Source organism: Sphaeramia orbicularis, chromosome 10 (assembly GCF_902148855.1).
Source record: "Sphaeramia orbicularis chromosome 10, fSphaOr1.1, whole genome shotgun sequence".
Lineage (NCBI taxonomy): Eukaryota > Metazoa > Chordata > Actinopteri > Kurtiformes > Apogonidae > Sphaeramia > Sphaeramia orbicularis.
Window position 1 is genome coordinate 47,302,859 of NC_043966.1, and position 23,241 is coordinate 47,326,099.

Sequence of the window (23,241 nt, forward strand, 5' to 3'; positions counted from 1 at the left end):
TTTTAGGGGAAGTCAAGCTTCCCTTGCAGCCTATGAGAAATCGCCTCTGTTCACCATCTTTCGGGTGCATAAAGTTGGCTATTTGGATCATACTCATTTATTATTCTTGCAGTCAAAAGTATTAAAACTCTATGATTTGGTAATTTTTTACACAGCTCAACTTCTATATAAAGCCAATAAAAATCAACTACCAGCCAACATACAAAAACTATTTGCCCATAGAGAGGGGGGTTACAACCTGAGGAGATGTGGGAATTTCAAAGTCCCAGCAGTCAGGCCCACTAGGAAAAGTTTGTGTGTACCAGTGCCAAGCTTTGGAATGGGTTGGGGGTAGACCTAAAGCAGTGTCCAAACATTCAAAAATTTAAAAAAAAAAAAATGTACAAAGAAATGTTTTTTTCACAATATCTGGCTCAAGGATGGGTGTGATCATTATGTGGATTGTCAGGTTGTTCTATTGTATGGTGTGTGTGTATAAACATGGGGGTACAGACGTGTGTTGGTGTACAGATTTAGAGATCAATTGGTGTGTATGTATATGTGTATGTGACTGTATGTGTATGTGTGTACAGGTTTGTAGGGGTGTGTTTATGGATAATCACAGTCTTATGCTGTATATCAAGTGATTAAGCACTGACAGTCTGAGGACTGGAATCGGGGGGCAGGACTCGATAAGCAGTGGCTTCTTCCTACTCCCTTTTAGGCACAACAGTTGTTCTTTTTTTCTATTATTTGATTTTTTGTTTGTGTCTTGTTTTTTTTTTTTTCTTCCATATGTTTGGTACTATGTCTGTGTCTGAAATAAACTAAACAAAACTAAATGTGAGAGTGACTGGTTGTGTCAGCCCTGAGATGAACTGGCGACTCTGGCGTCCATGATGTACCCCACCTTTGCCCATAGGTAGCTGGGATAGGCTCCAGTACCCCCCGCAATCCTAGTGAGGACAAAGTGGGTTCAGAAGATGGATAAATGAATGAATGAATGAATGAATGAAAGAATGAATGAACAAAACAATCATTAGAAAAATGTAAAGAAAATTCAACCATTCCATTTTTCTGGTGATGTCAGCCAGTTTCCAGGATGGTTTATACAAAAGGATAACATGCAGGTGAGATCACACGCCCGCAGTGTGAAACGATGATGTACCAACGTCAATCAGCTGTGGAGTGTTTGATCCTAATGATGGCAACTGAGCCAACCATTCATTCAAGGTTTTCTAAACACCCCACAGCTTTAGCCACAACTTGAAATGATTACTCAACTCAGTGTTTGAAAGGCAGTGAGATTTTCATACCAATTGCAGGATGCACACACACATATGCAGTCAGTTTACAAACTGCACACACTCTCGTGCCACACAAAAGCAAACACAGTTGATGATTTTAATCACCATAACATGCTGAGAACACAAACACAGCCTCAGGGTGCTAATCAATTACTGCAGAGCACAAACACACACAAACTGACAAACCAGCTAAACTAATTTCAGCCTAATCCAAAGGGTTTTTTCCCCTCCCTTGCAGTGTGTGCATTTGCCTCACCACAAACATTTTACAGCATAAGAAAGCATCAACATACACATATAAGACGTATGAAACTTTGCATCTCTTGACTTGTTAGAAATTCTAATTCTGATAGACAAAAGACTAAGTACCCTGTTTCTTCTCACTGCCATTTCCATCAGTCAAAATGAATGATGCAATGAAAACAAATAGAAAGCAATGATCTGACATTTCCAAATGAAATGGTTCTGTTTGCCATGAAAAATTGATGAATTCACAGATTTATTCAACTTAAAAACACTTTATACAAGATTTTTTCAATTGTTTTGTCCTTTTAAAAAATGAAAACTTCAGAAAACAACCTGTGCATCACGCTAACTCTCCATCCCATTATCAACTAAAGTAAAACACATAAATGCAAGGTATAAATGCACAAACAAGATTGATTTTAGGATTTTATCCTGTAAGTCTCTTAAAACAAAAACAGTAAAATTTCAGCATGCAGTGTTAGTTCTTGACTGTGCTGATAGAGCTATCATTATGGTAATAACACTGAGGTCTATCATAATTATCTGCTAATTGACTGCCTAACGAGGTAATGCTCATTAGAATGCTCATTAATACTTCATCATCACTATTGATAGCTGTAATCACAGGGTGATGCTTCAAGGTCTTACAAGAGTGTGTATAAGGGGGTGTGGATATTGGCTGCACATGTCTGTTCATTTATGAGTGTGTTGCCTTCTGTCCACTTCACTGTCAGTATATTCAGGGGTTTAACATTTTTACAAAGTGAAGCATATTAAAGGTGCCCTGCCACACGTATTTCATTACTTTGTGGTAATGTCTGAAGTTCTACCATGGACTCTTTAACATTTTTTGTGGAAAAAATGCCTTGGTTACCAAGTTTCAAGCCATTCTGATATATTCTAATGTGGTATAGAAAGCCTGCTGGAAGACTCAGCTCAGTTTGCACCAGCTCTCATGAATATTCAACATGCTAATTAATCTGCTTGACTCTGATTGGCTAACAGCTAGCCTGGCTTTTCAGGAGACTTCCACAATGGTACTGCTCCAGGCTTCAATAGCAATCTTATTAGCCTTAGCCTCTGCTGAACTCGCCAAAGTTGATAAGTCACTCTCTTCAAAATGTGATGAACAGAGAGTTAATTTCAAATTACAGAGTTGTGGCATTGTTCCAAAAATAAACTGAAGCCATTTGATCCTCAACTCTGGGTTCTTGAGCAACATGTGCATTGTTGAAGTTCTGTTTGAGCTTAGTGCACAAGAACATTGACGTTCAGCCATCGTTGCTGTATATGAAAACAGACTGACCAGCTTTTCTAATTGGCCTGATTTCTCCACTTATTTCTTTTCAGTGGCAATAGCAGATAGAGGAGGTAGTGGTTCATTTTCACATTCACTACATAACACAAACACCTATGGACCTGACATATTTTGAAAAATACAAGTAAAAACAGTTTTGTGTGGCAGGGCACCTTTAACATTCATTACTTTTTTCACCAAAAGTCACTTTTTTGATGCTGATGTTTTACATTCACTGATGGAACATGGAGGATTTACAGGGGTCTATTTACAGAAATGTAATACTATACTGAAAATAAGTTTTAACTAGTGTATAAACACATGATAACGAGAACAACTGTGTTTTTATCACCTTAGGATGAGTAATGTACATCTAATAAGAGAGCATGTTACTGTTGTCATTCAGTTAATTCATTCACTCAATTCTATTCGATTTGGTTCAGTTTAGTTTGGTTTCTATAGGCCAATATCACCAAACAGAGATTTGCCTCAAAGGACTTTATAATCTGTACAATACACAACATCTTCTGTAGTAAGACCCATGGTTCAAGTGAGGAAACACTCCTCAAAAAGCCCTTTACCAGGAAAAAAAAAATGTTAGAGACCTCACAAGGTGCCACAGAGGAGGGGTACAGGACAGACAGTGTAATATCTACTTAAAAAGCCCAGAATGGACAACATAAACATTCACTTTCCACAACATTTGTGGCCATAATAGTGAGGGATATTCAGATGGTTTCAATTTCAGACTTAAATCTAGGTGCCTATTTTCTTTTATTATTTTTTTAACCCTTTCATGCATTCTGGTCACTACAGTGGACAGCTATTCTACAGATCTTCTCTTGTATATTCATAGGTTTTGTTTTAGTTGCATATCAGCACCATTCCCATACACTGCAATTCACACCATTACTGTAACTCGATGTTCTGTATAAACCTGATCGGCAGTAACATGACTATAAATGAGTGTAAATCAATTGTTATTAGACTGTAATTAACAGTTTTCTTAAACAAATTTTTTTTTTTTTTTTTTAATATTATCTCCATGAAGTGAGTAAGAACTAGTATTAGAGTATGATAAAAGGAGAGAAAACATCAGATTAGCTGCATCAAAAATGCTTTTGTTTCATAGTTTTCACACAGTATTGGGTGAAAGTACAGTAATGTCCCGTCAGACAGCGAACTTTAATTGATTGCCATTCCAACATTTATTTCAATATAAAGTACCACCTTGTTTTGGATAATCCCTTATGGGCCAACTAAAGCAGAAACGAATTAAAAAGTAAAAATGTGGGTCATTTAGCAACACTAATCTGTCAAATTGTCTCTAAAAATGTCCCGTCTGAGAGATTTCAAATACTGTGTTTTGACCCTATATCACTGTCTGATATTGCTTTTTAAATACATGTTTCTTTGCTTCAAAAATAAACACAAGGTGTCCAAATGAGTGGACATTTTTGTAATTCCATGAAAAATAGGTTCATTTATAAAAAAATGTAAATAATAAATCTCATTGGGTTTTTTTCATACCTAAAGAGGAATAAAAACACTCAGGAAAAAAGTCTTGACTGAGGTTCTCATAATTCATGCATCAAAGGGTTAAGGTGCCAGTACAATTATCAGTTGTTGGTATTTAGCATCTCTTCATTTTGCTTTTTTGCCCCAGTTATATTTCATTAGTCAAAAATGTGTTTACACTTGTTACACTGTTACATAATATACATCAGGTTTGGACACATAATTTTGTCTTTGTGATTCTGCAGAGCTTTTAATCATGTATTGCTGATTCCTGTCAGTACCACCAGAAGAACTGTCTGCTCAGCCTTTCATAGATTCAGTTTCAGTGGGTTCTAATCAGGCACCTCGCTGTACACCTACAGATTGGGTCCTCACAGGACCAGCAGGCCGTCAGCTCTGAACTTTTGACAGCAAATTACACTTCCACAAAGTGCTTCATTAATTTCTTTTTCCTTGCTCAAAGTGGACCCTTGCAGCTTTTTACTGTGCTCATGTTACTATTAGCATGTGTTTTCCACTGGTAAAATGTCAGTTTCAGCTGCTCAATTACAGCACCGTATTTTGCTGTTAATTCCATAATTCGGTTTTATTGTATGCACCTTGTTTTGTGTTGCAGGTATGCCTCTCAGCTTGGACTGCAAGGCATTTTTTGGCTACAGTGGAGAAAACAGAAGGCCCATCATCTACTGGATGAAAGGGGAAAAGTTTGTTGAAGAACTAGCGGGACACATCAAAGAAAGTGAAGTCAGGTAACTACACTCTACATCTGCTGCGCAAACATACACATATCTATAAATATGTCTGAAATAATACAAAACATTAAGAAGAAAAACACATGAAACAGCTGCTACTTCAGTTTATGTCTCAGACGCTAATTGTATTAATATTCTGTTGTTTCTGTGTTGTTTCCTCTGGTTGAACATACACCCATCCTTCACAATGCTGCAAGACCAGCTTCACATAAAGTCTTTTTGAATTTACAGGTTTTTACTATTAATTTATGAAAAGGTGCCCAATCCAGCTCTACTTTTCAGACTGTCAGGATGTAATTTGCTCTCTTATGATTTATGACTCATTGAGGATTCTCTGACACATTTCCTCTCAACTTTCCTAAAAATGTATGAATACTAATAATAAAGTTAAATTGAATTCATTTTCTCCCCTATTGGGACCAATTACATCGGGCTCCATCAGGAAAAGCCTCATTGTCTGCGGGGCGTCAAATATCATTAGAACAATCTGCCACATCACCACGGAAACCACCAGAACACTACACACACTCACACAGAAACATGCACATATGGTTAGTATCTGTGTTAGGGAGGTGTCTTTGTATGTGCATGTAATATATGAATAACTTAAAATGTTGCAAATGAAACAAGGACCAAGGACCTCAGCCATTAAGCGCTGTCAATGCAGACATGTAGTACCACTGATGGCCGCTACATGCTGGCTCCACAGGGTTTTATCATGTAAATCAAATTTTTTTCCTGGGTCATCAGGGTCTAATTCAATTTATCTGGGTTTGCTCATAAGTCTTCTAGTCTGTTTGTAAATACAATTTTAGAGCCAGTTGAAGTCCTGTGTTGTAATCAGCGCATTCAAGATGGCAATAATGCCCACAACACTGAAACTTCTACTGCTACAGGTGCAAGATGAAGAAAGGGAAGATCAAGTGGTTGAAGCCACTGTTTTGGTCCAGCAGCAGCGGAAGAAGAGGGACATTCTAAAACCCTTAATGAAAAAAAAAAGGTTAATGTAGCTTAATGCCCAAGAACAACGATCAATCACCACCAAAGTTTGTGTGGACATTTCTAGTAATGCTCACTTTCACCTCTGCAAAAATCACAACGACAACCACATTTTATGGATGCTAAGCCTTTTCCTCTCCATAGGCGTACATTATAAGAGAAAAAACTTCACGTAGCTTAATGTCCGAAAACCGCAGTTGATCATCACCAAATTATGCATGGACATCTCTAATCATGTCCACTTTCACCTCTACGAAAATGAAAACGAAAACCCCAGAATTATGGATGTGGTCCACACATAGGTAGGTGCAAACTAAAAAAAAAAAAAAAAAAAACTTTAATACTTTAATATATACATACTTTAATCATAGAGTATTGTTTTTTCATCTATTCATTCATTCACTCATTCATTTTCTGAACTACTTTATCGTCCAGAGGGTCATGGGGATGCTGGAACCTATCCCAGCATTAGAAATGTCCTGAAGATGCAGAGAAGACAGAGACTCATCATGTATTTTATGTTTGGGATCATGTGCTGTCCATGGTGCTGAATCACATATTCCTGTAGAATATGCAGGGAAACTGACCTGCACTGTTAAACATAATAAAAATTAGGAGTCATAATTAGACATCAAATGAAGAAATTTGAAGTAGAAGGTATAAGTATAAAACAAAAATACACAGGAATAATAGAGGGAACTGAATGTTAAAAACACTAACCATCCATCACCGAGTGCCTAAACCTAACTGTCCGTCACGTACATTCTCTCCAGCACCCTGATTGTCATCACCCTGTGAACTCTGCATTATCTGTCTCCAGGTTTTGTGTTGTTTCTTCATGGTTATTTTTCTGTTCATAAAATGCTTTCCCTTCAGCATTTTAGTCCAGTCATTCACTCCATCTTAAAAATTTGTATACGACCCCCTCTAAGAACGCCACAAATGCTGCACAAATGCCGCACTTCTGCCTATAGGAACACCTTATGTCCACCTTAAGAATGCTGTGTGAATCTCTGTCTGTACATCTGTACGAAAGGAGATTTCGTAGTGCATTCGTAGAAAATCTTGCACAAGATCATCCACCAGGCTACGAACTTAGAAATGGTCTATGGACTCTCCATACGTGTAAGTCCACCTTGAGAAGGTTGTGCAAAAGGATCCATAAATTGTTCGGATGGTGTTCCTAGCTGTTCATAACAGCATTTGTGACTGAGCCTTTAACTTCATTACTAATTTACTGCCCTTGCATTGAGTTTCTCCTTCTCACATGCTGTACAGCTAGCTAACAATGTAGGCGCCAATGATGGCAAGATGATCCTTTTTCTTGTTGATTGAATTCCCGCATCACTTTTAGAATGTGTAAAAAGACAAATGTTCCTTCTGCACAAACCCTCTTCTTCACATTCCCATCACTTAGTATTCCCAGCACATGCGCTGCACACCCAGTATGTAAAAAATCAAAAATACTATTTATATTTCACCACAAGATGGCACCAAACAACTATAAATGAACACAATAATACTAGTAATGATATTAGTTTATGCATGTCTTTAAATTGCATATAATTTGAGGTGAGTTCATCAACCATAAACAGGGATTTTGATACCAGCCTCTAAACATGCTTATTTTTGCTGTAAAGTTGGGCATTTCATTGGGGTTTACAAGGATTGACTCAAGATGGGGACAGTCTCAAGTGGTCATTTGAGGAAATGCAGCATTTGGCCCCTCTGTGTGGCTTCATTTTTTGTTTAAAATAATTATCAACTAAACATGATTTCTTTATAGTTTCCACTGTGACACAACTTCTTGTTCAAACAGTAGGATTTATGACATAGTGAACACACCATTTCACAATTCTTTTTAATGTGATTTTAATCATCAGCTCTAACCACTGAACCATAAGGGAGCAGTACGAGTCTTTACTATTAAAAGCAGGTCTTTGTAAAACTGTAGACAAAATGTCCTCTCCTTCCAAAAGAACCTTCATCTTCTATGTTGTTAATTCTGTCCACATGATAATGTGAATATTTACTCTTCCCTTAAGGGGATGTTCTTGCTCCTTCTCTCCTCCTACCCCTCTACAGAGAGGTCAGAAGTCAAACGGGCAGCTCCACAACAGCAGGCACAAGGATAGGAGTAAGGTATCAGTGTCTTGCTCTAGGGCACTTCAGCAGGAGGGCTGCTAGCTGACCCAGCAGGGCTTGAAACCCAGGTTCTCCACTCAGATGAGGGCCTTTTATTCTCTTAGCAACATCTAAAAATGTTCACTCCCAGGAAAACTATGCCATAGATAAAGAGAACCAGACTGTGCATGAGCTCGAGTGTTCATGCCCTGTGGGATTAAATTAACCTTTGCTGATGAGTTCTCCATCTTTCAGTTCAGTCCTCTGGCCACTTCTGATCCAATCATAGTGCTCTTCCAACCCTCCACAATCACAGTGCAGCAGACAGACTCCTGTTGAGACTCACATGCATCTGTCCACATTTAACTTCTGCTGCTACACAGGCCTCTGAACTATGTCGGCTTATAGTATCCAAAACTCTCACATGGCCTCCATAATAATATGAACCCTCATAATTAATCATTCTTGTTCCCCATCGACTTGTGAAAGAACTGCTGGAACTCTTCCTATTGCCACTGAAGGGAGGACCACCTGCTGTGAATACATGTGGGATATTCAAGTGCTCTTCCTCTCAATATCTGTATCTGCCTTTAGAAGATGGAAGTACAACTCACTAACTTATATAGAATTACAGTGTTTTCATTCACAAATAGCAAATGTAGTCTGAAGTAAAACCATCAACAGGTGGATTGTCCATTATTGGCACATTCTCCTCAATGCTCTCCAGAAACTGAAGATTTTTCCATAGTTCATAGTTCTTTGATGTGCAATGAATTCGTAAAGGTAGAATTTACTTTGAGCTACAGATTCCATCATGTTTTCATCTGAACGCAGATCTGAGACATATTCAGGGATGTGAGGAGATTTATTTACCTGATTTAAATTCACATCAGTAATTCAGTGCAACTGTTGCCAGGGTCCTGCTGTGTTAATACATTTATTTCTAGCCTTACTTGTTGTAGCACCTTAGTTGTGACTATTTACATCACTACTTTTCCCAAATTGGCAAGTAATATACTATATGCATTAATCAACTATTCTGATGATATGATCATATGTAAACAGTAATGTAAATTGATATAATCATTTGTAAATAGTTTTATCTTACTTTTGTGAGAGCTCAGATCTAATAAAAAAATGTACCATGCATAGCACATTAAATCATGAGTTATTTTTCTCTACAAAATATTGTAATTTAAAACATCAAGAGTTTTAATAAATTACTAATTGGTTAAGTAGCATGGTTTTTATATTCCAAAAGAGGGCTTTAAAAATGTTTTAAAATTTCTCTTAACTTCTTAACGTAAAACCAACTACAAAGTGGTACAAATGCTCATATTTTACCCCGTGGATATGGTGGATAACACATGACACAGCAGACACAGAAGCTTTAATCCAGGGGTGTCAAACTCATTTTAGTTCAGGGGTCACATTCAGCCTAATATGATATAAAGTGGGCCGGACCAGTAAAATATTATATATAATAGTATAAGAACTTTTGAGTGAAAAAAGTAAAATTCTGTAATGAAAATGTTTAAATGTACGAACTGTATTTGAACATAACATGAAAAAATTTGAACAATCTGAAAATTCAAAGTGCAATGTTAACAATATTACACCTTAGTTTATCATTTATACATGTGCATCACAACGTACAGATCACAGTTTATCTACAAATGCACAAAACATTTAATAACAGAGAATATTTTTAAAATTCCACATACGTCTATTAAGACATTTCAGGTTATTCACATTTTTTTCTAAAAGGCTAGTCTGTAAATGTAAACATTTTTGTGAAATGAAACTTTTTTTTTACACTAAAACAAAGAGGAAAAATTAGCCGTTTTCATTATTTTTATTGGTTATTATGATAGTATTTTACTGGTCTGATCCACTTTAGGTTGAATTGGCTTAAAATGATTCTAACATCTTCAATCGTTAATATCTTCAGTGTAATTTTTGCATTTCACAAATTCATCCCACGGGCCAGACTGAAGCCTTTGGTGGGCCGGATTTGGCAGTGACAAGTTCAGCTCTAAACTTAAATTTTCGTAACTGTTGGTTGGGGTTGTGTCCCAAATGTATTATGACTTCAATCTGCTGCAGGTTGCACACTGATTTATACACGTGGATTTATTGTTTCAGGTGCAGTTGCTTAAGCTTTTCCTGTCCATACAGATACACACAAACCAGATTTGTTTTTTGTTTTTTTTACTTTTTTTTTTTTTTAACAAATCTCCCCTTTTCTGACCTAAAATGCTGTTTATGTGTGGAAAAGGAGCCCAAATATAGACATAAATCCATTTTGCCAAACATCCAAATTGGTGTGGATGTATGCATGTCTATGTAGCTTTGGTTGTAGCTTTGTCCTATATGTCACTTAACAAATATAAGGTTGTGTAAAAACAGATGTAGGTATACACTTTTCTACCTTTTCTACTCAAGTTGTTAGTAAAATGTTGCCTTCTCTTCACTTGTTCACTGTCAGCTCTTCTCTGAGCTCATCCTCAGCTAAATGAGCAATGTGCAACGTTATTCACCACTCTGGTTTGATTTTGAGCAATGAAAGGAAATTGTGTACAAGTTGTTGTACAAGAGTTCAAGAGAGTAATACTGTAATTATAGACAATAAAGAGAGAGACAGAGGGAACGAACAGAGACCGGTCTGCAGTAGTTGTGTCAGAGCAAGGTATGGAGAGAGTGACTGGAAGGAAGGTGAGAAAAATAGACATGAAGTGATGTGTTTTTAATCAAGGGATTTAGCAAATTGTTGCTTTTGACCCTGACCTCTAATGCTCTACTGCGGTAGACTTGTGTGATGTACACACACAGAGAGGAAGATAAACACACATAACAGTAGGGATATCAGTCATTTGATGTATTACTGTAACCTTTGTAGTCTTTTACTCTTGAATGTCGACCGTTGTGTTGAGGTTAATCTGATGTCACTAATCTTTGCTCCTCTCGAAAAGACTTCAGAGTTAGGAGCTCAATTCCCACAAGGAGCATCCACGCTAAAAATGTATGTCCTTTGTGAGCAAGCACTTGGGTCAAGGTCTCAAGAATATTATATAGTACATTTTTGTACAGTCAAAACCACATGAAAGTATGAAAACCTTTGAAGTAATTTTAGTAGTTAGTCAGCCATCACTGATCACTTCAGATGTGTCCACTATATCTGCATTCATCTTCCATAGCCGGAATCCGTCTTTACACCTCATTTGGGTTTTACTGACCCTTGAGATAGGTCTGTTGCCATTATCATGACTCTGGAATAGGGTAAACAGCTCTGTGGGTTGTTTGGCTAGTTTGGATGTCTGTGAAAAAAATTAAAAACTCACCTTTGGTAACACTGAGAGCAAGACGCAGTGACACGGTCATCATAAAATAGTGGCAAGAGAGAAGTTGTTTTGGTGAAACGTGCACATGAGGAAGCATGTGGTGGTATTAACATTGCTACATCCCAACCAAGGTTATTATCGTTAACGAAAACTAGAATTGTAAAAACATTTTCGTTAACTGAAATAAATACAAACTATAGTTAAAAGAAAATAATTATAACTAACTGAAACTGTATTGTGTGTTTACAAAACTAACTAAAACAGATACAAATTCTGGATGAAATTCCCTTCGTTTTCGTTTTTGTCAATGTCGGATTGATATAAAATTGATTTATTTCCCTCAAGCAAGTTTAGCTGCTGGCACCATATGATATTTAACAGTCTGTCACTTCTTGTCACTTGTGATTTAGAGTCATCTTCTGGGCCCCACTCTACCTGGAAACATGGAGACTAAAGTTGGGAGAAAGCAGCAGAGTCCTGTCTGGGATTTATTTGACTATGATGGAGAAGAAGATAAAAGATATGAAAAAACTGAAATTAAACTAAAACTAAGCATTTAGAAAATAACGAAAACTAATAAAAACTAGCAAACCTGCCCTAAAAACTAATTTAAACTAACTGAATTAGAGAAAAAAAAGTCAAAACTAAATAAAACTAAACTATAATGAAAAATCCAAAACTATTATAACCTTGATCCCAACAAAATAAAACACAGTATAAAATAATGTGTTGTTGTCCATCTTTGAAATTTTTAGCAAGTAGCTGTAGCTCAGAGGGTGTTGTTCCTTCTCCTGGTGAGCCAAATGAAGGAAAATGACCATCCTGGGTGACTGACAGAGTTGCAGTAACTTTATTTCAGCAGATTACATCCTGAAATCCAGGCTATCACTGTGTTAAAATCTATTCACACAGTTCTCTGAATGACTTGCAGTTAAAAAGAAAAATGGCATCACATCATCATACTATCTTGTTATATCTTTGAGATATTTTCCGTGTAACTGGCACGACCAAAACTGTGTATTATGAAGTAACTGTGACCTTGACCTTTGACCACCAAACTATAACCAGTTCATCCTCAGGTCCAGGTATTAGAGATGAGATATTCTGTCATTTTTTTCTGAAACATCACATTTCAAATGTAAAGGACACCAACTGGCCTATATGGATGCATCTTCTCACAGTAGCACAGATTCTCTCTGGGATATGTTCCTCTTTTCAAAAATCTCACTGACTGGTAGCCGAACACAGGGTTCAAAACAAAGCTTAGACCATATCATACATATCACTGTAAACCCCTCATATATCATTATGCCTTTTTACATGATCTTGTTCACAAGATAAAACATTCATGCTTGATTATTTCATCATATCATGGTATTATCAATTTAAATTGAACATTTTCAGTAAATTATTTACAAAATTGTCTACTTACAAAGCATAAGGATGACAATTTTAAGTTATCTTAATACATACGACAGAAATCTGTATGTCAGATCTGAAATCTTACTGGTTCTGGCTGAGTCCGACCATGAATTGCATTCTGAGACAAACACCTGTTCTGTGCCCTCCTCTGACATTTTTCCTCCACCTTGTAGGTTTTCTGTAGAGACTGACCTTACCATGAGGAGAGATGCTCTATCCAGCTGGTCACAATGTTGTTGTGTTTTCTTTTACAGATGTCTCTTTGCTCCCTTTGTCCTCCTTGTTATTCACTCTCCTCATCCCAGAATTCATTTTTTATGTCTCTTTTACTTTTGTCTGCTCTTATCACCTGGTCTTATTTCTTAAAAGGTTTAAAGTTTAAACTGAGATCTTCTTGCTCTCCTAACAATGGTTTTCTTCACTTGTTGTCCAGGATTTTACGAGAGCATTTAGGGGAGAAGGAGGTGCAGCTATCCTTGACATTTGATGCTGTTGAGGAGGCAGATCTGGCTAACTACACCTGTTATGTGGAGAACCACATTGGGAAGCGCAGTGGGAGTGCTATACTGCAAAAGAAAGGTAAATAAAGATTATTTATTAATTTATTATTTATTTCTTTATAAAAAGGGAAAATAAGCACTTTCTTAATTTGTTCTTTACTGTATGTTTTGTGTAAAAAGATAGGGAAGTAATTGTATATGTGTGTATATAGATATCCCAGGAATTCCGTGTGTCTCTCCATCCGTGCGTCTGTTCACCTACTTAGTTCAATCTAGTTTACAATTATCTTTAATTTTGTTTTCTAAATTAATCCCTGGGTAGGCAGGGTATCAGTGAGCAGAAGGAGCAAAGTGTTGTGCAGCCGGTCAGGGGTATTACTTTTTCACTTGTTTTATCTATTATACACAGATTTTCTGCATGACTGTGTTCAGCATATCACTTACATAAATATACATGTTGTAAAATGTACTTTACAAAGAAGTATAAAGACTCATAGATGGGCTAGAATTGGGCCCTGTGGAACTTCAACACTGCTCTTTGTTGTAAGAAGTCGTGCTCTTCTCTGACTGACACAATAGCACATTTTTTCACACAAAGGTTTATTCAACTGTTCAATTCAATTGTTTTCAAATGAATTGAGTGTGTGTCTGCAAACCATGGATACATGTAATCTCAATATAATTTGTCACTGAAGGGTAAGCAATTTGTTTGCATTTACACTTCAAAACATTTTAGGTTTAAGTTACAAAAACCCTTTGGTTGAGGTTAGGAAAAGGTTTAAAAATGAATAACTATATTGGGTTAATTTATTTATTTATTTTTTTTACAAATTTGTGGACCTTTCCTCTATAAAACCCCATTGGATTATGTATTAGTTTTTATTACGTCTTTGCAGACTTTTTCTGTATTACTATCTGTATTAAAAGCTACATTTAGAAAACTTCATATGAACATTAAGAAACATGAGGTTGATAGACAAAGATCTAGAAATGTATTTGTGTTGGGGTTATATGTATTTACCATACCATGGCAGCTTGGTTGATTTTTTTTTTTTCAGGAAGCATTAAGACTGGACTTCAGTCTTCAACTCTGTTTACCAGCCCCTCAAAGCAGATAAAAATTGAATAGTAGTGCTGTTATTACATAGTCTCTAAGTTAATTAAAAACCCAAGATAAATATGTCTCAGATCTGAACTCTGTGTGTGACAGCTGATGTGCACAAAATGCAGTGAAAAAAACATCAGCGTAATGAGTGCTGAACACAGACGAGATGAGATGAACTTTCTAGATGGAGACAACATATAAAAAAATGCAGGATCTCATACATGCTTTAAATATTCAGCTGAAAAATGCATGAGGGCACAGCTCCCTCTGTAAAACACTTGCAGCAGGCCTGCAGTGTCTTGCTTCTCATCTGATGAGCAAGGAGAACGGCCCTGCCAGAGTGAGAGGCCACGACCTGGAGAAAGAAACCTAGAGAGACGAAGAGAAGATGAGCGCAGTTAAGAAGCATTCTCTTTTACCTCAAAACTGAGCTGTTTGAGTGTTCACCATATATGAAACAAATGTATGTAATGCATGGAGAATGAGGTGGGTGAAAAACAGACAGAAAATTGCACGGAACAAAATGAGAAAATGGAGAGCAAGGGGAAAATAATAAATGCAGACAGAGGGATAAGAATGGGAGGTGAGGTGGTTTGGGGGAGAATTTGCAGAGAAGAAATGGTGAGAACAGAAGAAAGGAAGAGATGTGAGGAGAGATAGAGAGAGGACAACTAAAAACAGGTCTTTCTCTCTCCCCGTCTGCTCCTGCTGAGTGCCTTGGGTGTCAAATCTATCTTACTATACTTAACTAGCACCCTAGGGACTCTTACACACAAGCACAAGCACACACAGGATCCCAACGACATACACCTCAAGAGGGGCATCAGGATGAGTGTCGTATGGTTGTCTTTACTTAACACCGTAATTATCTGGATGAACACAGGCAACTGTGTGTGTGTGTGTGTGTGTGTGTGTGTGTGTGTGCGTGTGTGCGTGCGTGTGTGTGCGTGCATGCGTGCGTGTGTTTGTAAGCAGAAAGCAAGAAGCAAATTTGCTATACATAAGAGCATATTGTGCATGTACGATATGTGTGTCGAAGGCCTGATGCATACACACTCCACCGCATACACACCTCTCATGGGAGGCATTAAGTGTAATAGGAGTGTTTAAAAGCATTGTCCTGTATTCCAGATAGAAAGGCACACACGTATACAATACTCAAGTGACTGAAGGAAGAAATTATGCCTACAGCCATGTTTTCTATGAGTAGCTACTTCATTAACCTCAAGGATGATCTAATTGAGCCAAATGTATGTGTGGAGACTTTGTAGGGTTCTTAAAACATTCTTCAGTATTCTCATTCTTCTTTTGCCTGTCCTTCATTCTCTGTCAGTCCTCTTCATTGCTCTGACTCAGACTGAGTAACTTCAATTTAGCTCATATTCTGTGTCAAGAAAGAAATCACTGTCTTTTTTCAGTGTAATATGTTACCTACAGATGCAACCCTTGGACTTCCCTAACTAGGGAAGTCTAAGTTACTTATGTTACTGAGGTCAATCGGCACTTGATATCTAAAAGTCAATAATAACAATAGTTTAGACTGGTCGATTGGTAGATCGCGGACTAATTGTCATCAATTGCGAGAAGTAGTCTTGACAACAGTTGTCAAGACGCTGTTATGGCTGTCGGGTCAGGTAGGCTGTCCACACGGAGACATGGTGTCATGTACAATTTTTACCCCCATATTATGTTTGTACTTCCGGTGTTTTCGCACAAGCGCACTACATGGGTAAATTTGGTACAGCATGCAGCATGCTGTTTTACACCCGTATTATTTTTACCCTTGTTACATCCCAGCCTAGGGGTTTACTGAGCCGTACATAATATGCTCTTTTGTCCCCTCCCAGCTCCCAAGCACACACATCAGTCCAAAACTAAAGTTCCAATATTTGTTATTAAACAACTAAAGGAGGGTTAGGGGAGGGCTCAGCTAAAATAACAAACAAAAAGTCTTCTTCAAGGTTCAGCTAAATTCTCTAATCCAAAACAAAATGCAGGAAATAAAATACATTAAACTAACCTAAACTCCCTAATCAAAAACAGGAGAAAAGGTGAAAACACATGAGCCGCCCTCCCCTACCAGAAAATAGGACTGATTCACAAAAATTCACTGTTTACAACTATTTACAAAATTACACAGACACACTCAAACACACACGACGACTGACGGCCAAACACACACACAGGATGTCAGTTGTTGGGAGGTGGCAGGGAGCAAAAAGAGAGCTTGCTGCTGGATCCAAGGCCATTCAAATATGCCGGTCCATCTGGCTCCACCAATCCACTTCCCCCTGCAAGGGAAACAGCACGACAAAAGACAACACAGCACTCCTACAGGTCTCGGGGAGAACACAGCACACACTATAACAGAAAACATAAACATTTAAACATAAATAGAGAAATTATGACCCAGGGTCATAACACCCCCATTAACTATGTAGTTTTGAATATCTAAATAAAGTGAAATTTACTGTAGTCAATGATAAATAAACATACAACAAGTTTCATTAGTGGATGTTTACATCAAAAAGAGTGTGGTTGCGCATGCTTGACAGTTTGGAGCATGTGCATAATTCTGAGGGGTAAAAAAAATACAGGGATAAAAATTGTATGTGTCATGGAAGTTTCTAGCACTCTGGATACCATTTTGAAGCAAGAACACAAAAACTCACTGAATTGAGGTTAAGCAAATATGTTTTACATATGCAAGAATATATGAGACAACAGACCACAATTGTCCAAAGCCTTGCCCCCTGGTGTCTGACCAACAGAAGAATTTCCAAAGCTTATATATGTTTAATCCTATCCCATGTTAGGTTACCAACCAATTGGTTGGTTACTTCCCAACTTCACCTTCTATGTACACATTTTACCTTTAACAGTAAAAGGAGGACACTTGGACAGTGAAGTCAGCAAAGTATTCCTTAGAAAGAAGGTAGACAGTAAGTCTCTGACTCATCAATAAGTGGGCAGTGAAGGAAACATCAAGCTTAACATGTTTGACAAGTTACACAGCAGGTGGCCCTAACGTATGCTTTGTATAAAATGGGAATACTGGACACTGCAACATTTCACTTTTCTTTGTCATTCCCCCTTTTTATCATTTTAAACATTAGTTTTACAATTCATTGAATATTGTCTTAACTATGATGCTAGAAGCCATCACTGCAAAGTAAAATTACTCTTGCAATTTTAAGATGGCCAAAAAAGTGGCTTCCATATTTGAAGGAAAACTAACATCATAGAGTATGACCTAGGAAAACATCTCCACCTATAACTGACAAGGAAAGAGTAAAACCCAGGCATACCTAACTACCCCGTCTGAACTGGGAGACAAAACCCCTTATAGATGTTCATGTAGGGAAAAATCACAGGAAATGTCAGCAAAGTGCAAGCTTTTTTGTTTTTTATTAAATAAGTGCCTATATTGGAAACATCATGATGCAACAGTTTTTTCAGATGCAGTTTTTTTTTTATTTTTATGGAATGTCCTTTGTGGTGGACAGTTTTCTTTTCTTTTTTTTTGTATAAAGTTGTGAAACTCTTGTCCACAAATGTGGACAGTGGGTCTTAGGAGGTTAAAGTAAACATAAGTCATAAATAAACGTCTTCATCTTGAGGGTCCTAGGCCCAATACTTGAGAAATCTTCATCAGGATCTTCTTTATAGGTCTGTCTGGTTGTCAGCAGACCTAAGTTCTACAGCACTTTGAGAGGTATTTATTACTTTTGGTATTATGGCCTTTTCACAACCAAGGACACAATATTAGAATAGTTCCCATTATAGGCAAAATAAATTTCAAGACAGCACCTCCTAAAGATCCAAACATACTAGATAATCAGGAAGTGCCTACTAGCAGGGAAACTAGATTTATATTAGCTTGAATTTGATGTAAGGTAGTAATCACATCAGTTATCTCATCTCTAGTATCAGGAATGAGAGTCATACATGATCCATCAGTCAAATTCAAAGTTGCACACAAACCTCCACTTTTAGCTAAATAAAAATCTAATGCTTGCTGACAAAGTATGTCTAGCACTGAAGCCATATTGACAAAAGCCTAACTCCAATGAACAGGCATGTTCATTAGAAAGCAGGATGAGGGCCCTTCTGTACAGCATACTGCAGCTTTGTACATAGAATCACAGGGGTCAACCTCTGAGGTACATTGCTGTACTTAAACTGTATCTTTGAGCTGCTGGAGCTCCAGACGATTGGGCGAACCTGGCACAGGACAGGATGGCCTTGTACCACACTGTGTAAAAGTGCATGTACAAAAGAACTGACAACAACAATAAAAAAGAAACACTGTGCATGTAGGCATACACGTGGGCACAGACTTGATAGAACATGATAGATGACTAGACTATGAACTATATCAGATTTGGCCTTTTTACCAATAAAAATGTTATTGCATTAATAATGTTGAAGTTCACAAAACTGACCTGCAGTAAATGTGGCTGTTGGTGGTGCAAACATGAACCTGTGTAATTATCTAGTTCTCTAGTTCTACCTAGTTACCTTAGTTCTCTCAAAATAATCTTTGTTCATTTTGGTATAGGTAATAAGTAACATTTCTGAATTAGTATTTGTCTTATGTACGTTAACAGTTTGACATTAGATCAACATTCCCCACTATTTTGCTCTGTTATCAGAGGTTTCAGAGTGTTAAGTACATGTTTTTACTTCTCTACAGATAGTTAATGAAACTGACAGGCCAAAATTTTTTTCAAGACTTCATTCAAGCTTTGAGCTCAAATGTGACAAATGACACTTTTCTGTACAGTTGTTTTCTATTGGACATTGTCTGTCTTTGAAAACAAGCACAAATTGCAAAGTAAAATTAAGCTGCTTTAAAATATACCAGTACTGCAGTCATAAGTGGAGGGTATACAGCTCATTGTTAATTTAAGTAGTGGCATAAACAATCCCTGCCTAGCGTGTCTATTAATCTTTAAAAGTTCACTAACCATGCTATGTAGTGATTATGCTGTTTCCTTGCCTGAAACGGTGGAGCTAATAGGGTCACATTAGGACTCCTGAACACAACATGACAACCTTAACAGATCACATGTTATCCTAAGTTAGCATGAGTTATCAAAGCTTGATTTCATGCACTGGGTGTGTGCGATTGAATTAGGGTGCACTCTCACCCTGCAGTGACCCAGGGTAATAGGTCTGTGCATCTATGTTACACACATGCCTTTCCCCAGAAACACACATTGTACACATTCACTTATTGTAACTGACAGAGCAGAAAGAGCTGCCTTCAGCCACCATGACAAGAGTATTACTAGAAAGAAAAATGGAGGCAGAGAGAGACAGACTGAAAGAGCTGACAAGGGAAAGAAGAGGGATTGACAGGACGTGACAAACAAGATAGAAAGGGACACTAGGTTGTCTTGAACATTGCTTTTCTAATATTACTCAAATGATTCCTGGAGCTTTGAATCTTCTTTTAGCTGCATCTGGAGGTAGCAGGTCCAAGGCCAAGCAGTGGCAGGAAAATATCAAAAAGGAAAATGAACATAAAAAAAAAAAAAAAAATGTTGCTCTCACTGATGTTATAATACAAGTATTTGTTCTCTTTTTTCAATAACTTCTTTGCCGCTAACACTTTCAGTAGTAAGAGCCCTATGCAACTCATTCCTCTTTTGTCTGTCATACATATGTGGCTCAAATGACCTTAGTATTTCACTACAGTACAACACCTGGTTTACATACTAGTCAGCCAATGACTAGCAGCCAAACACATACACACTCATCCGCTGTATCTAATGCAGTGTTCATGTGCTATCAGAACGAGGAATCCTTTCCACTTGTAAATTTAAAATTACCATTGCGTTGTGTTCAAGTGGATAGATAGATAGATAGATAGATAGATAGATAGATAGATAGATAGATAGATAGATAGATAGATAGATAGATAGATAGATAGATAGATAGATAGATAGATAGATAGATAGATAGATAGATGCGTGAAGTTGTCCCCCCACCCAACAAAAATCTCTGGATAAATATTCTCATTCGTTTGTGCTTCGTTAGTGCTGTTAAAATTTTCATTTGTGCTATTAAAGTTATTGAGTTATTAACAGTTCTTTTATAGGTCATTCTGAGGTCACCCAGCCCCCCACTTGCTCCAAAATTAACCGAAATGGTGGCGTTTGTTTGTGCTTCGTTCGTGCTGGTTTGTGCAATTGAAATTGTCATTTGTGCTATTATGGTTTTATAGATATTGCAAGATTTATTTTCAGCCGATAACGTCACGCAGCCCCCCACTTCCTCTAAATCGAGCGGAAATGGTTGTGTTTGTTTGTGCGTCGTTAGTGCTGGTTAGTGCCGTTAAAATTTTTGTTTGTGCTATTATGGCTATTGAGTTATTAACAATTCTTTTATAGGTCATTCTGAGGTCAGCCAGCCCCCCACTTACTCCAAATTTAACCAAAATGGTGGCGTGTGTTTGTGCTTCGTTCGTGCTGGTTTGTGCAATTAAAATTGTCGTTTGTGCTATTATGGTTTTGTAGATATTAGATTTATTTTCAGCTGATGACGTCACACAGCCCCCCACTTCCTCTGAATTGAGTGGAAATGGTTGTTTGTGCCTAGCTTGTGCTAGTTAGTGCAGTTAAAATTTTCGTTTGGGCTGTTATGGTTTTACAGAGATTACAAGATTTATTTTCAGCTGTGATGTCATATAAGCCCCCCACTTCCTCTAAATTGAGTGGAAATGGTTGTGTTTGTTTGTGCTAGTTAGTGCTGTTTAAAGTTTTGTTTGCGCTGTTATGGTTTTATAGATATTACATTTATTTTCAGCCGATGAAGTTAAGCAACCCCCCTCCCCCCGCTACAAATTCACCCAAAATGGTCTTTAATGTATTTTTACAGGAGCTACATTTGCACTGGATTCCACATTGTTCTTACTCTGTTAATCACAGCTGTCACAGTGGTCTTACCTGATCATGACCTCTTGATGCCTCTTCCTTGTTTACCTGGTAAAGTTGTCCTGTCAACAATGTTTGAAATTTCAATAAAAAAGCAATGCAAAGTAAGTGTTTTGTTCAGTAGTTTTGTTCCCGATTTACATAAATGGAGCATCATGAGACTTCACAATTTTACCACTAGTGGGGGGTGGACATGTTTGAACCTGAAGTACACCTGTGGAAAAAAAGTTAGTGCTGCAGGAAATTCGCATCTGATATTGCATGTTTTTACAAGTTTTAGCTTCTCAGCATAGGATTTACAACCCTCTGCAAAATCTGATTTCTGGCCAATGTAAATGAAGTGTTTTAAAACTAAGTTAGCGGAATATTGACTCAAAAATTGCTCACAAAATATTGCTAATGTATTAAAGTAACCCTTTTGACAAATGGAGTGAATTTGTTCCAGAAAAGGCTGAGTAAGACAAATTTTCTAAAACTTAAAAAAAAAAAAGAATATACCATTTGAAGCCTGGCACCTGGACTCATGTCATAAATGAGCAGATTTGGAAAGCAGCCAGAAGTCCTTCCACATTTATTTATAAAAGAGCCAAGGTCTATCCATCAATCACAATTACACTGAAGTCAGGAGCGACTGTAAAGAGCACCATGGTCATCTTGACATAACATGTGAGCTAGAGCCAGCAATTAACAGCCCAGTGGTGTTCAAAAGTTGCATCAACAATGCTGGTGACTCCCTGCACACTGGCTGTTAAAAGCATTTCATGTCTGGAAATATGCTTGTGCAGATGAACACAGAAATATGTGAAGGCAGGATGGAACCCCATGTACGGCAGGCATCACAGGCAAAGAAGCTGATGGACTTTGGAGATCCGAACTAAGCCATCAACCTAATTTGGCCACACTACACAAAGCAAAACAAGAGAGAAATGATTAGGAATTAGGTGACAAAGATCTCATTAGGCCCGAGCCGAGTAAAGCTGGCACAGGGCCTATTGAGTCTGCAGTGGGCGCATTGGGGCGAAATCGCCAGTGACGCGGTCGCCTTTCGCCACTGTCGCACATATTCACATTCACGGCACTGAGACAGACATGTGGGGGAGCTCGAGAGCTTTCAAATAAGGCCAAATATGTGGTTGCCATAGAAACAGCTATATTGTTCTTGCTCAGATTCTTATTTTTCTCCTGCTCTTTGAGCTCAATTTTGACCCTCTGGACATTTATGAAAACTCACCAAATTTTGCCCAAAATTCAGAAGTGCGAGAAATTGAATTTACATATAGGTTTCGTAGATGTCGGTAAAGAAATGTTGCTGTAGCGCCCCCTTGAAAAGTGGAAATGCATTGTGCCAATGAGAGCTCGTCCAACATAAAGTTTGTCGTAGAGCCACAAAAATCGGTAAACAGATTCATCATGAGGAGACAAACAAAAAATATTATTATGGCCACGCCCCAAAACCAACTCTTAGTCGGCCATATTGGATTGAAATTTCCAAAATGCTGAGTCAGCGTTTTTGCTGACGTTGTATTTTAACTATCTCCTACTAAGCCGTTTGGCCAAATGAGCTCAAAATTGGTGTACAGTATCTAGAGAAGTGGGGCATCAAAAGTTAGCCGAATTTTTTGAATCGGTTTCACCATTTTTTTGCGACAAGGTTGCAAACTTTGTGAAGTTTTTTCGAAAATTTGCCATCACAAAAATTGCTTCAGCTTA

At 37.6% G+C, this 23,241-nt stretch overlaps 1 protein-coding gene across 1 annotated transcript in view; it reads left to right on the plus strand.

The window, feature by feature from the left end:
• The window catches only part of il1rapl2 (interleukin 1 receptor accessory protein-like 2), a 724,024-nt gene that overhangs the window by 666,146 nt on the left and 34,637 nt on the right, over positions 1-23,241 (plus strand). Inside the window, exons 8-9 of the mRNA XM_030145596.1 lie at positions 4,964-5,096; positions 13,419-13,564. Coding sequence (XP_030001456.1) covers positions 4,964-5,096; positions 13,419-13,564 — 279 coding nt within the window. The remainder of the gene's footprint in view (positions 1-4,963; positions 5,097-13,418; positions 13,565-23,241) is intronic.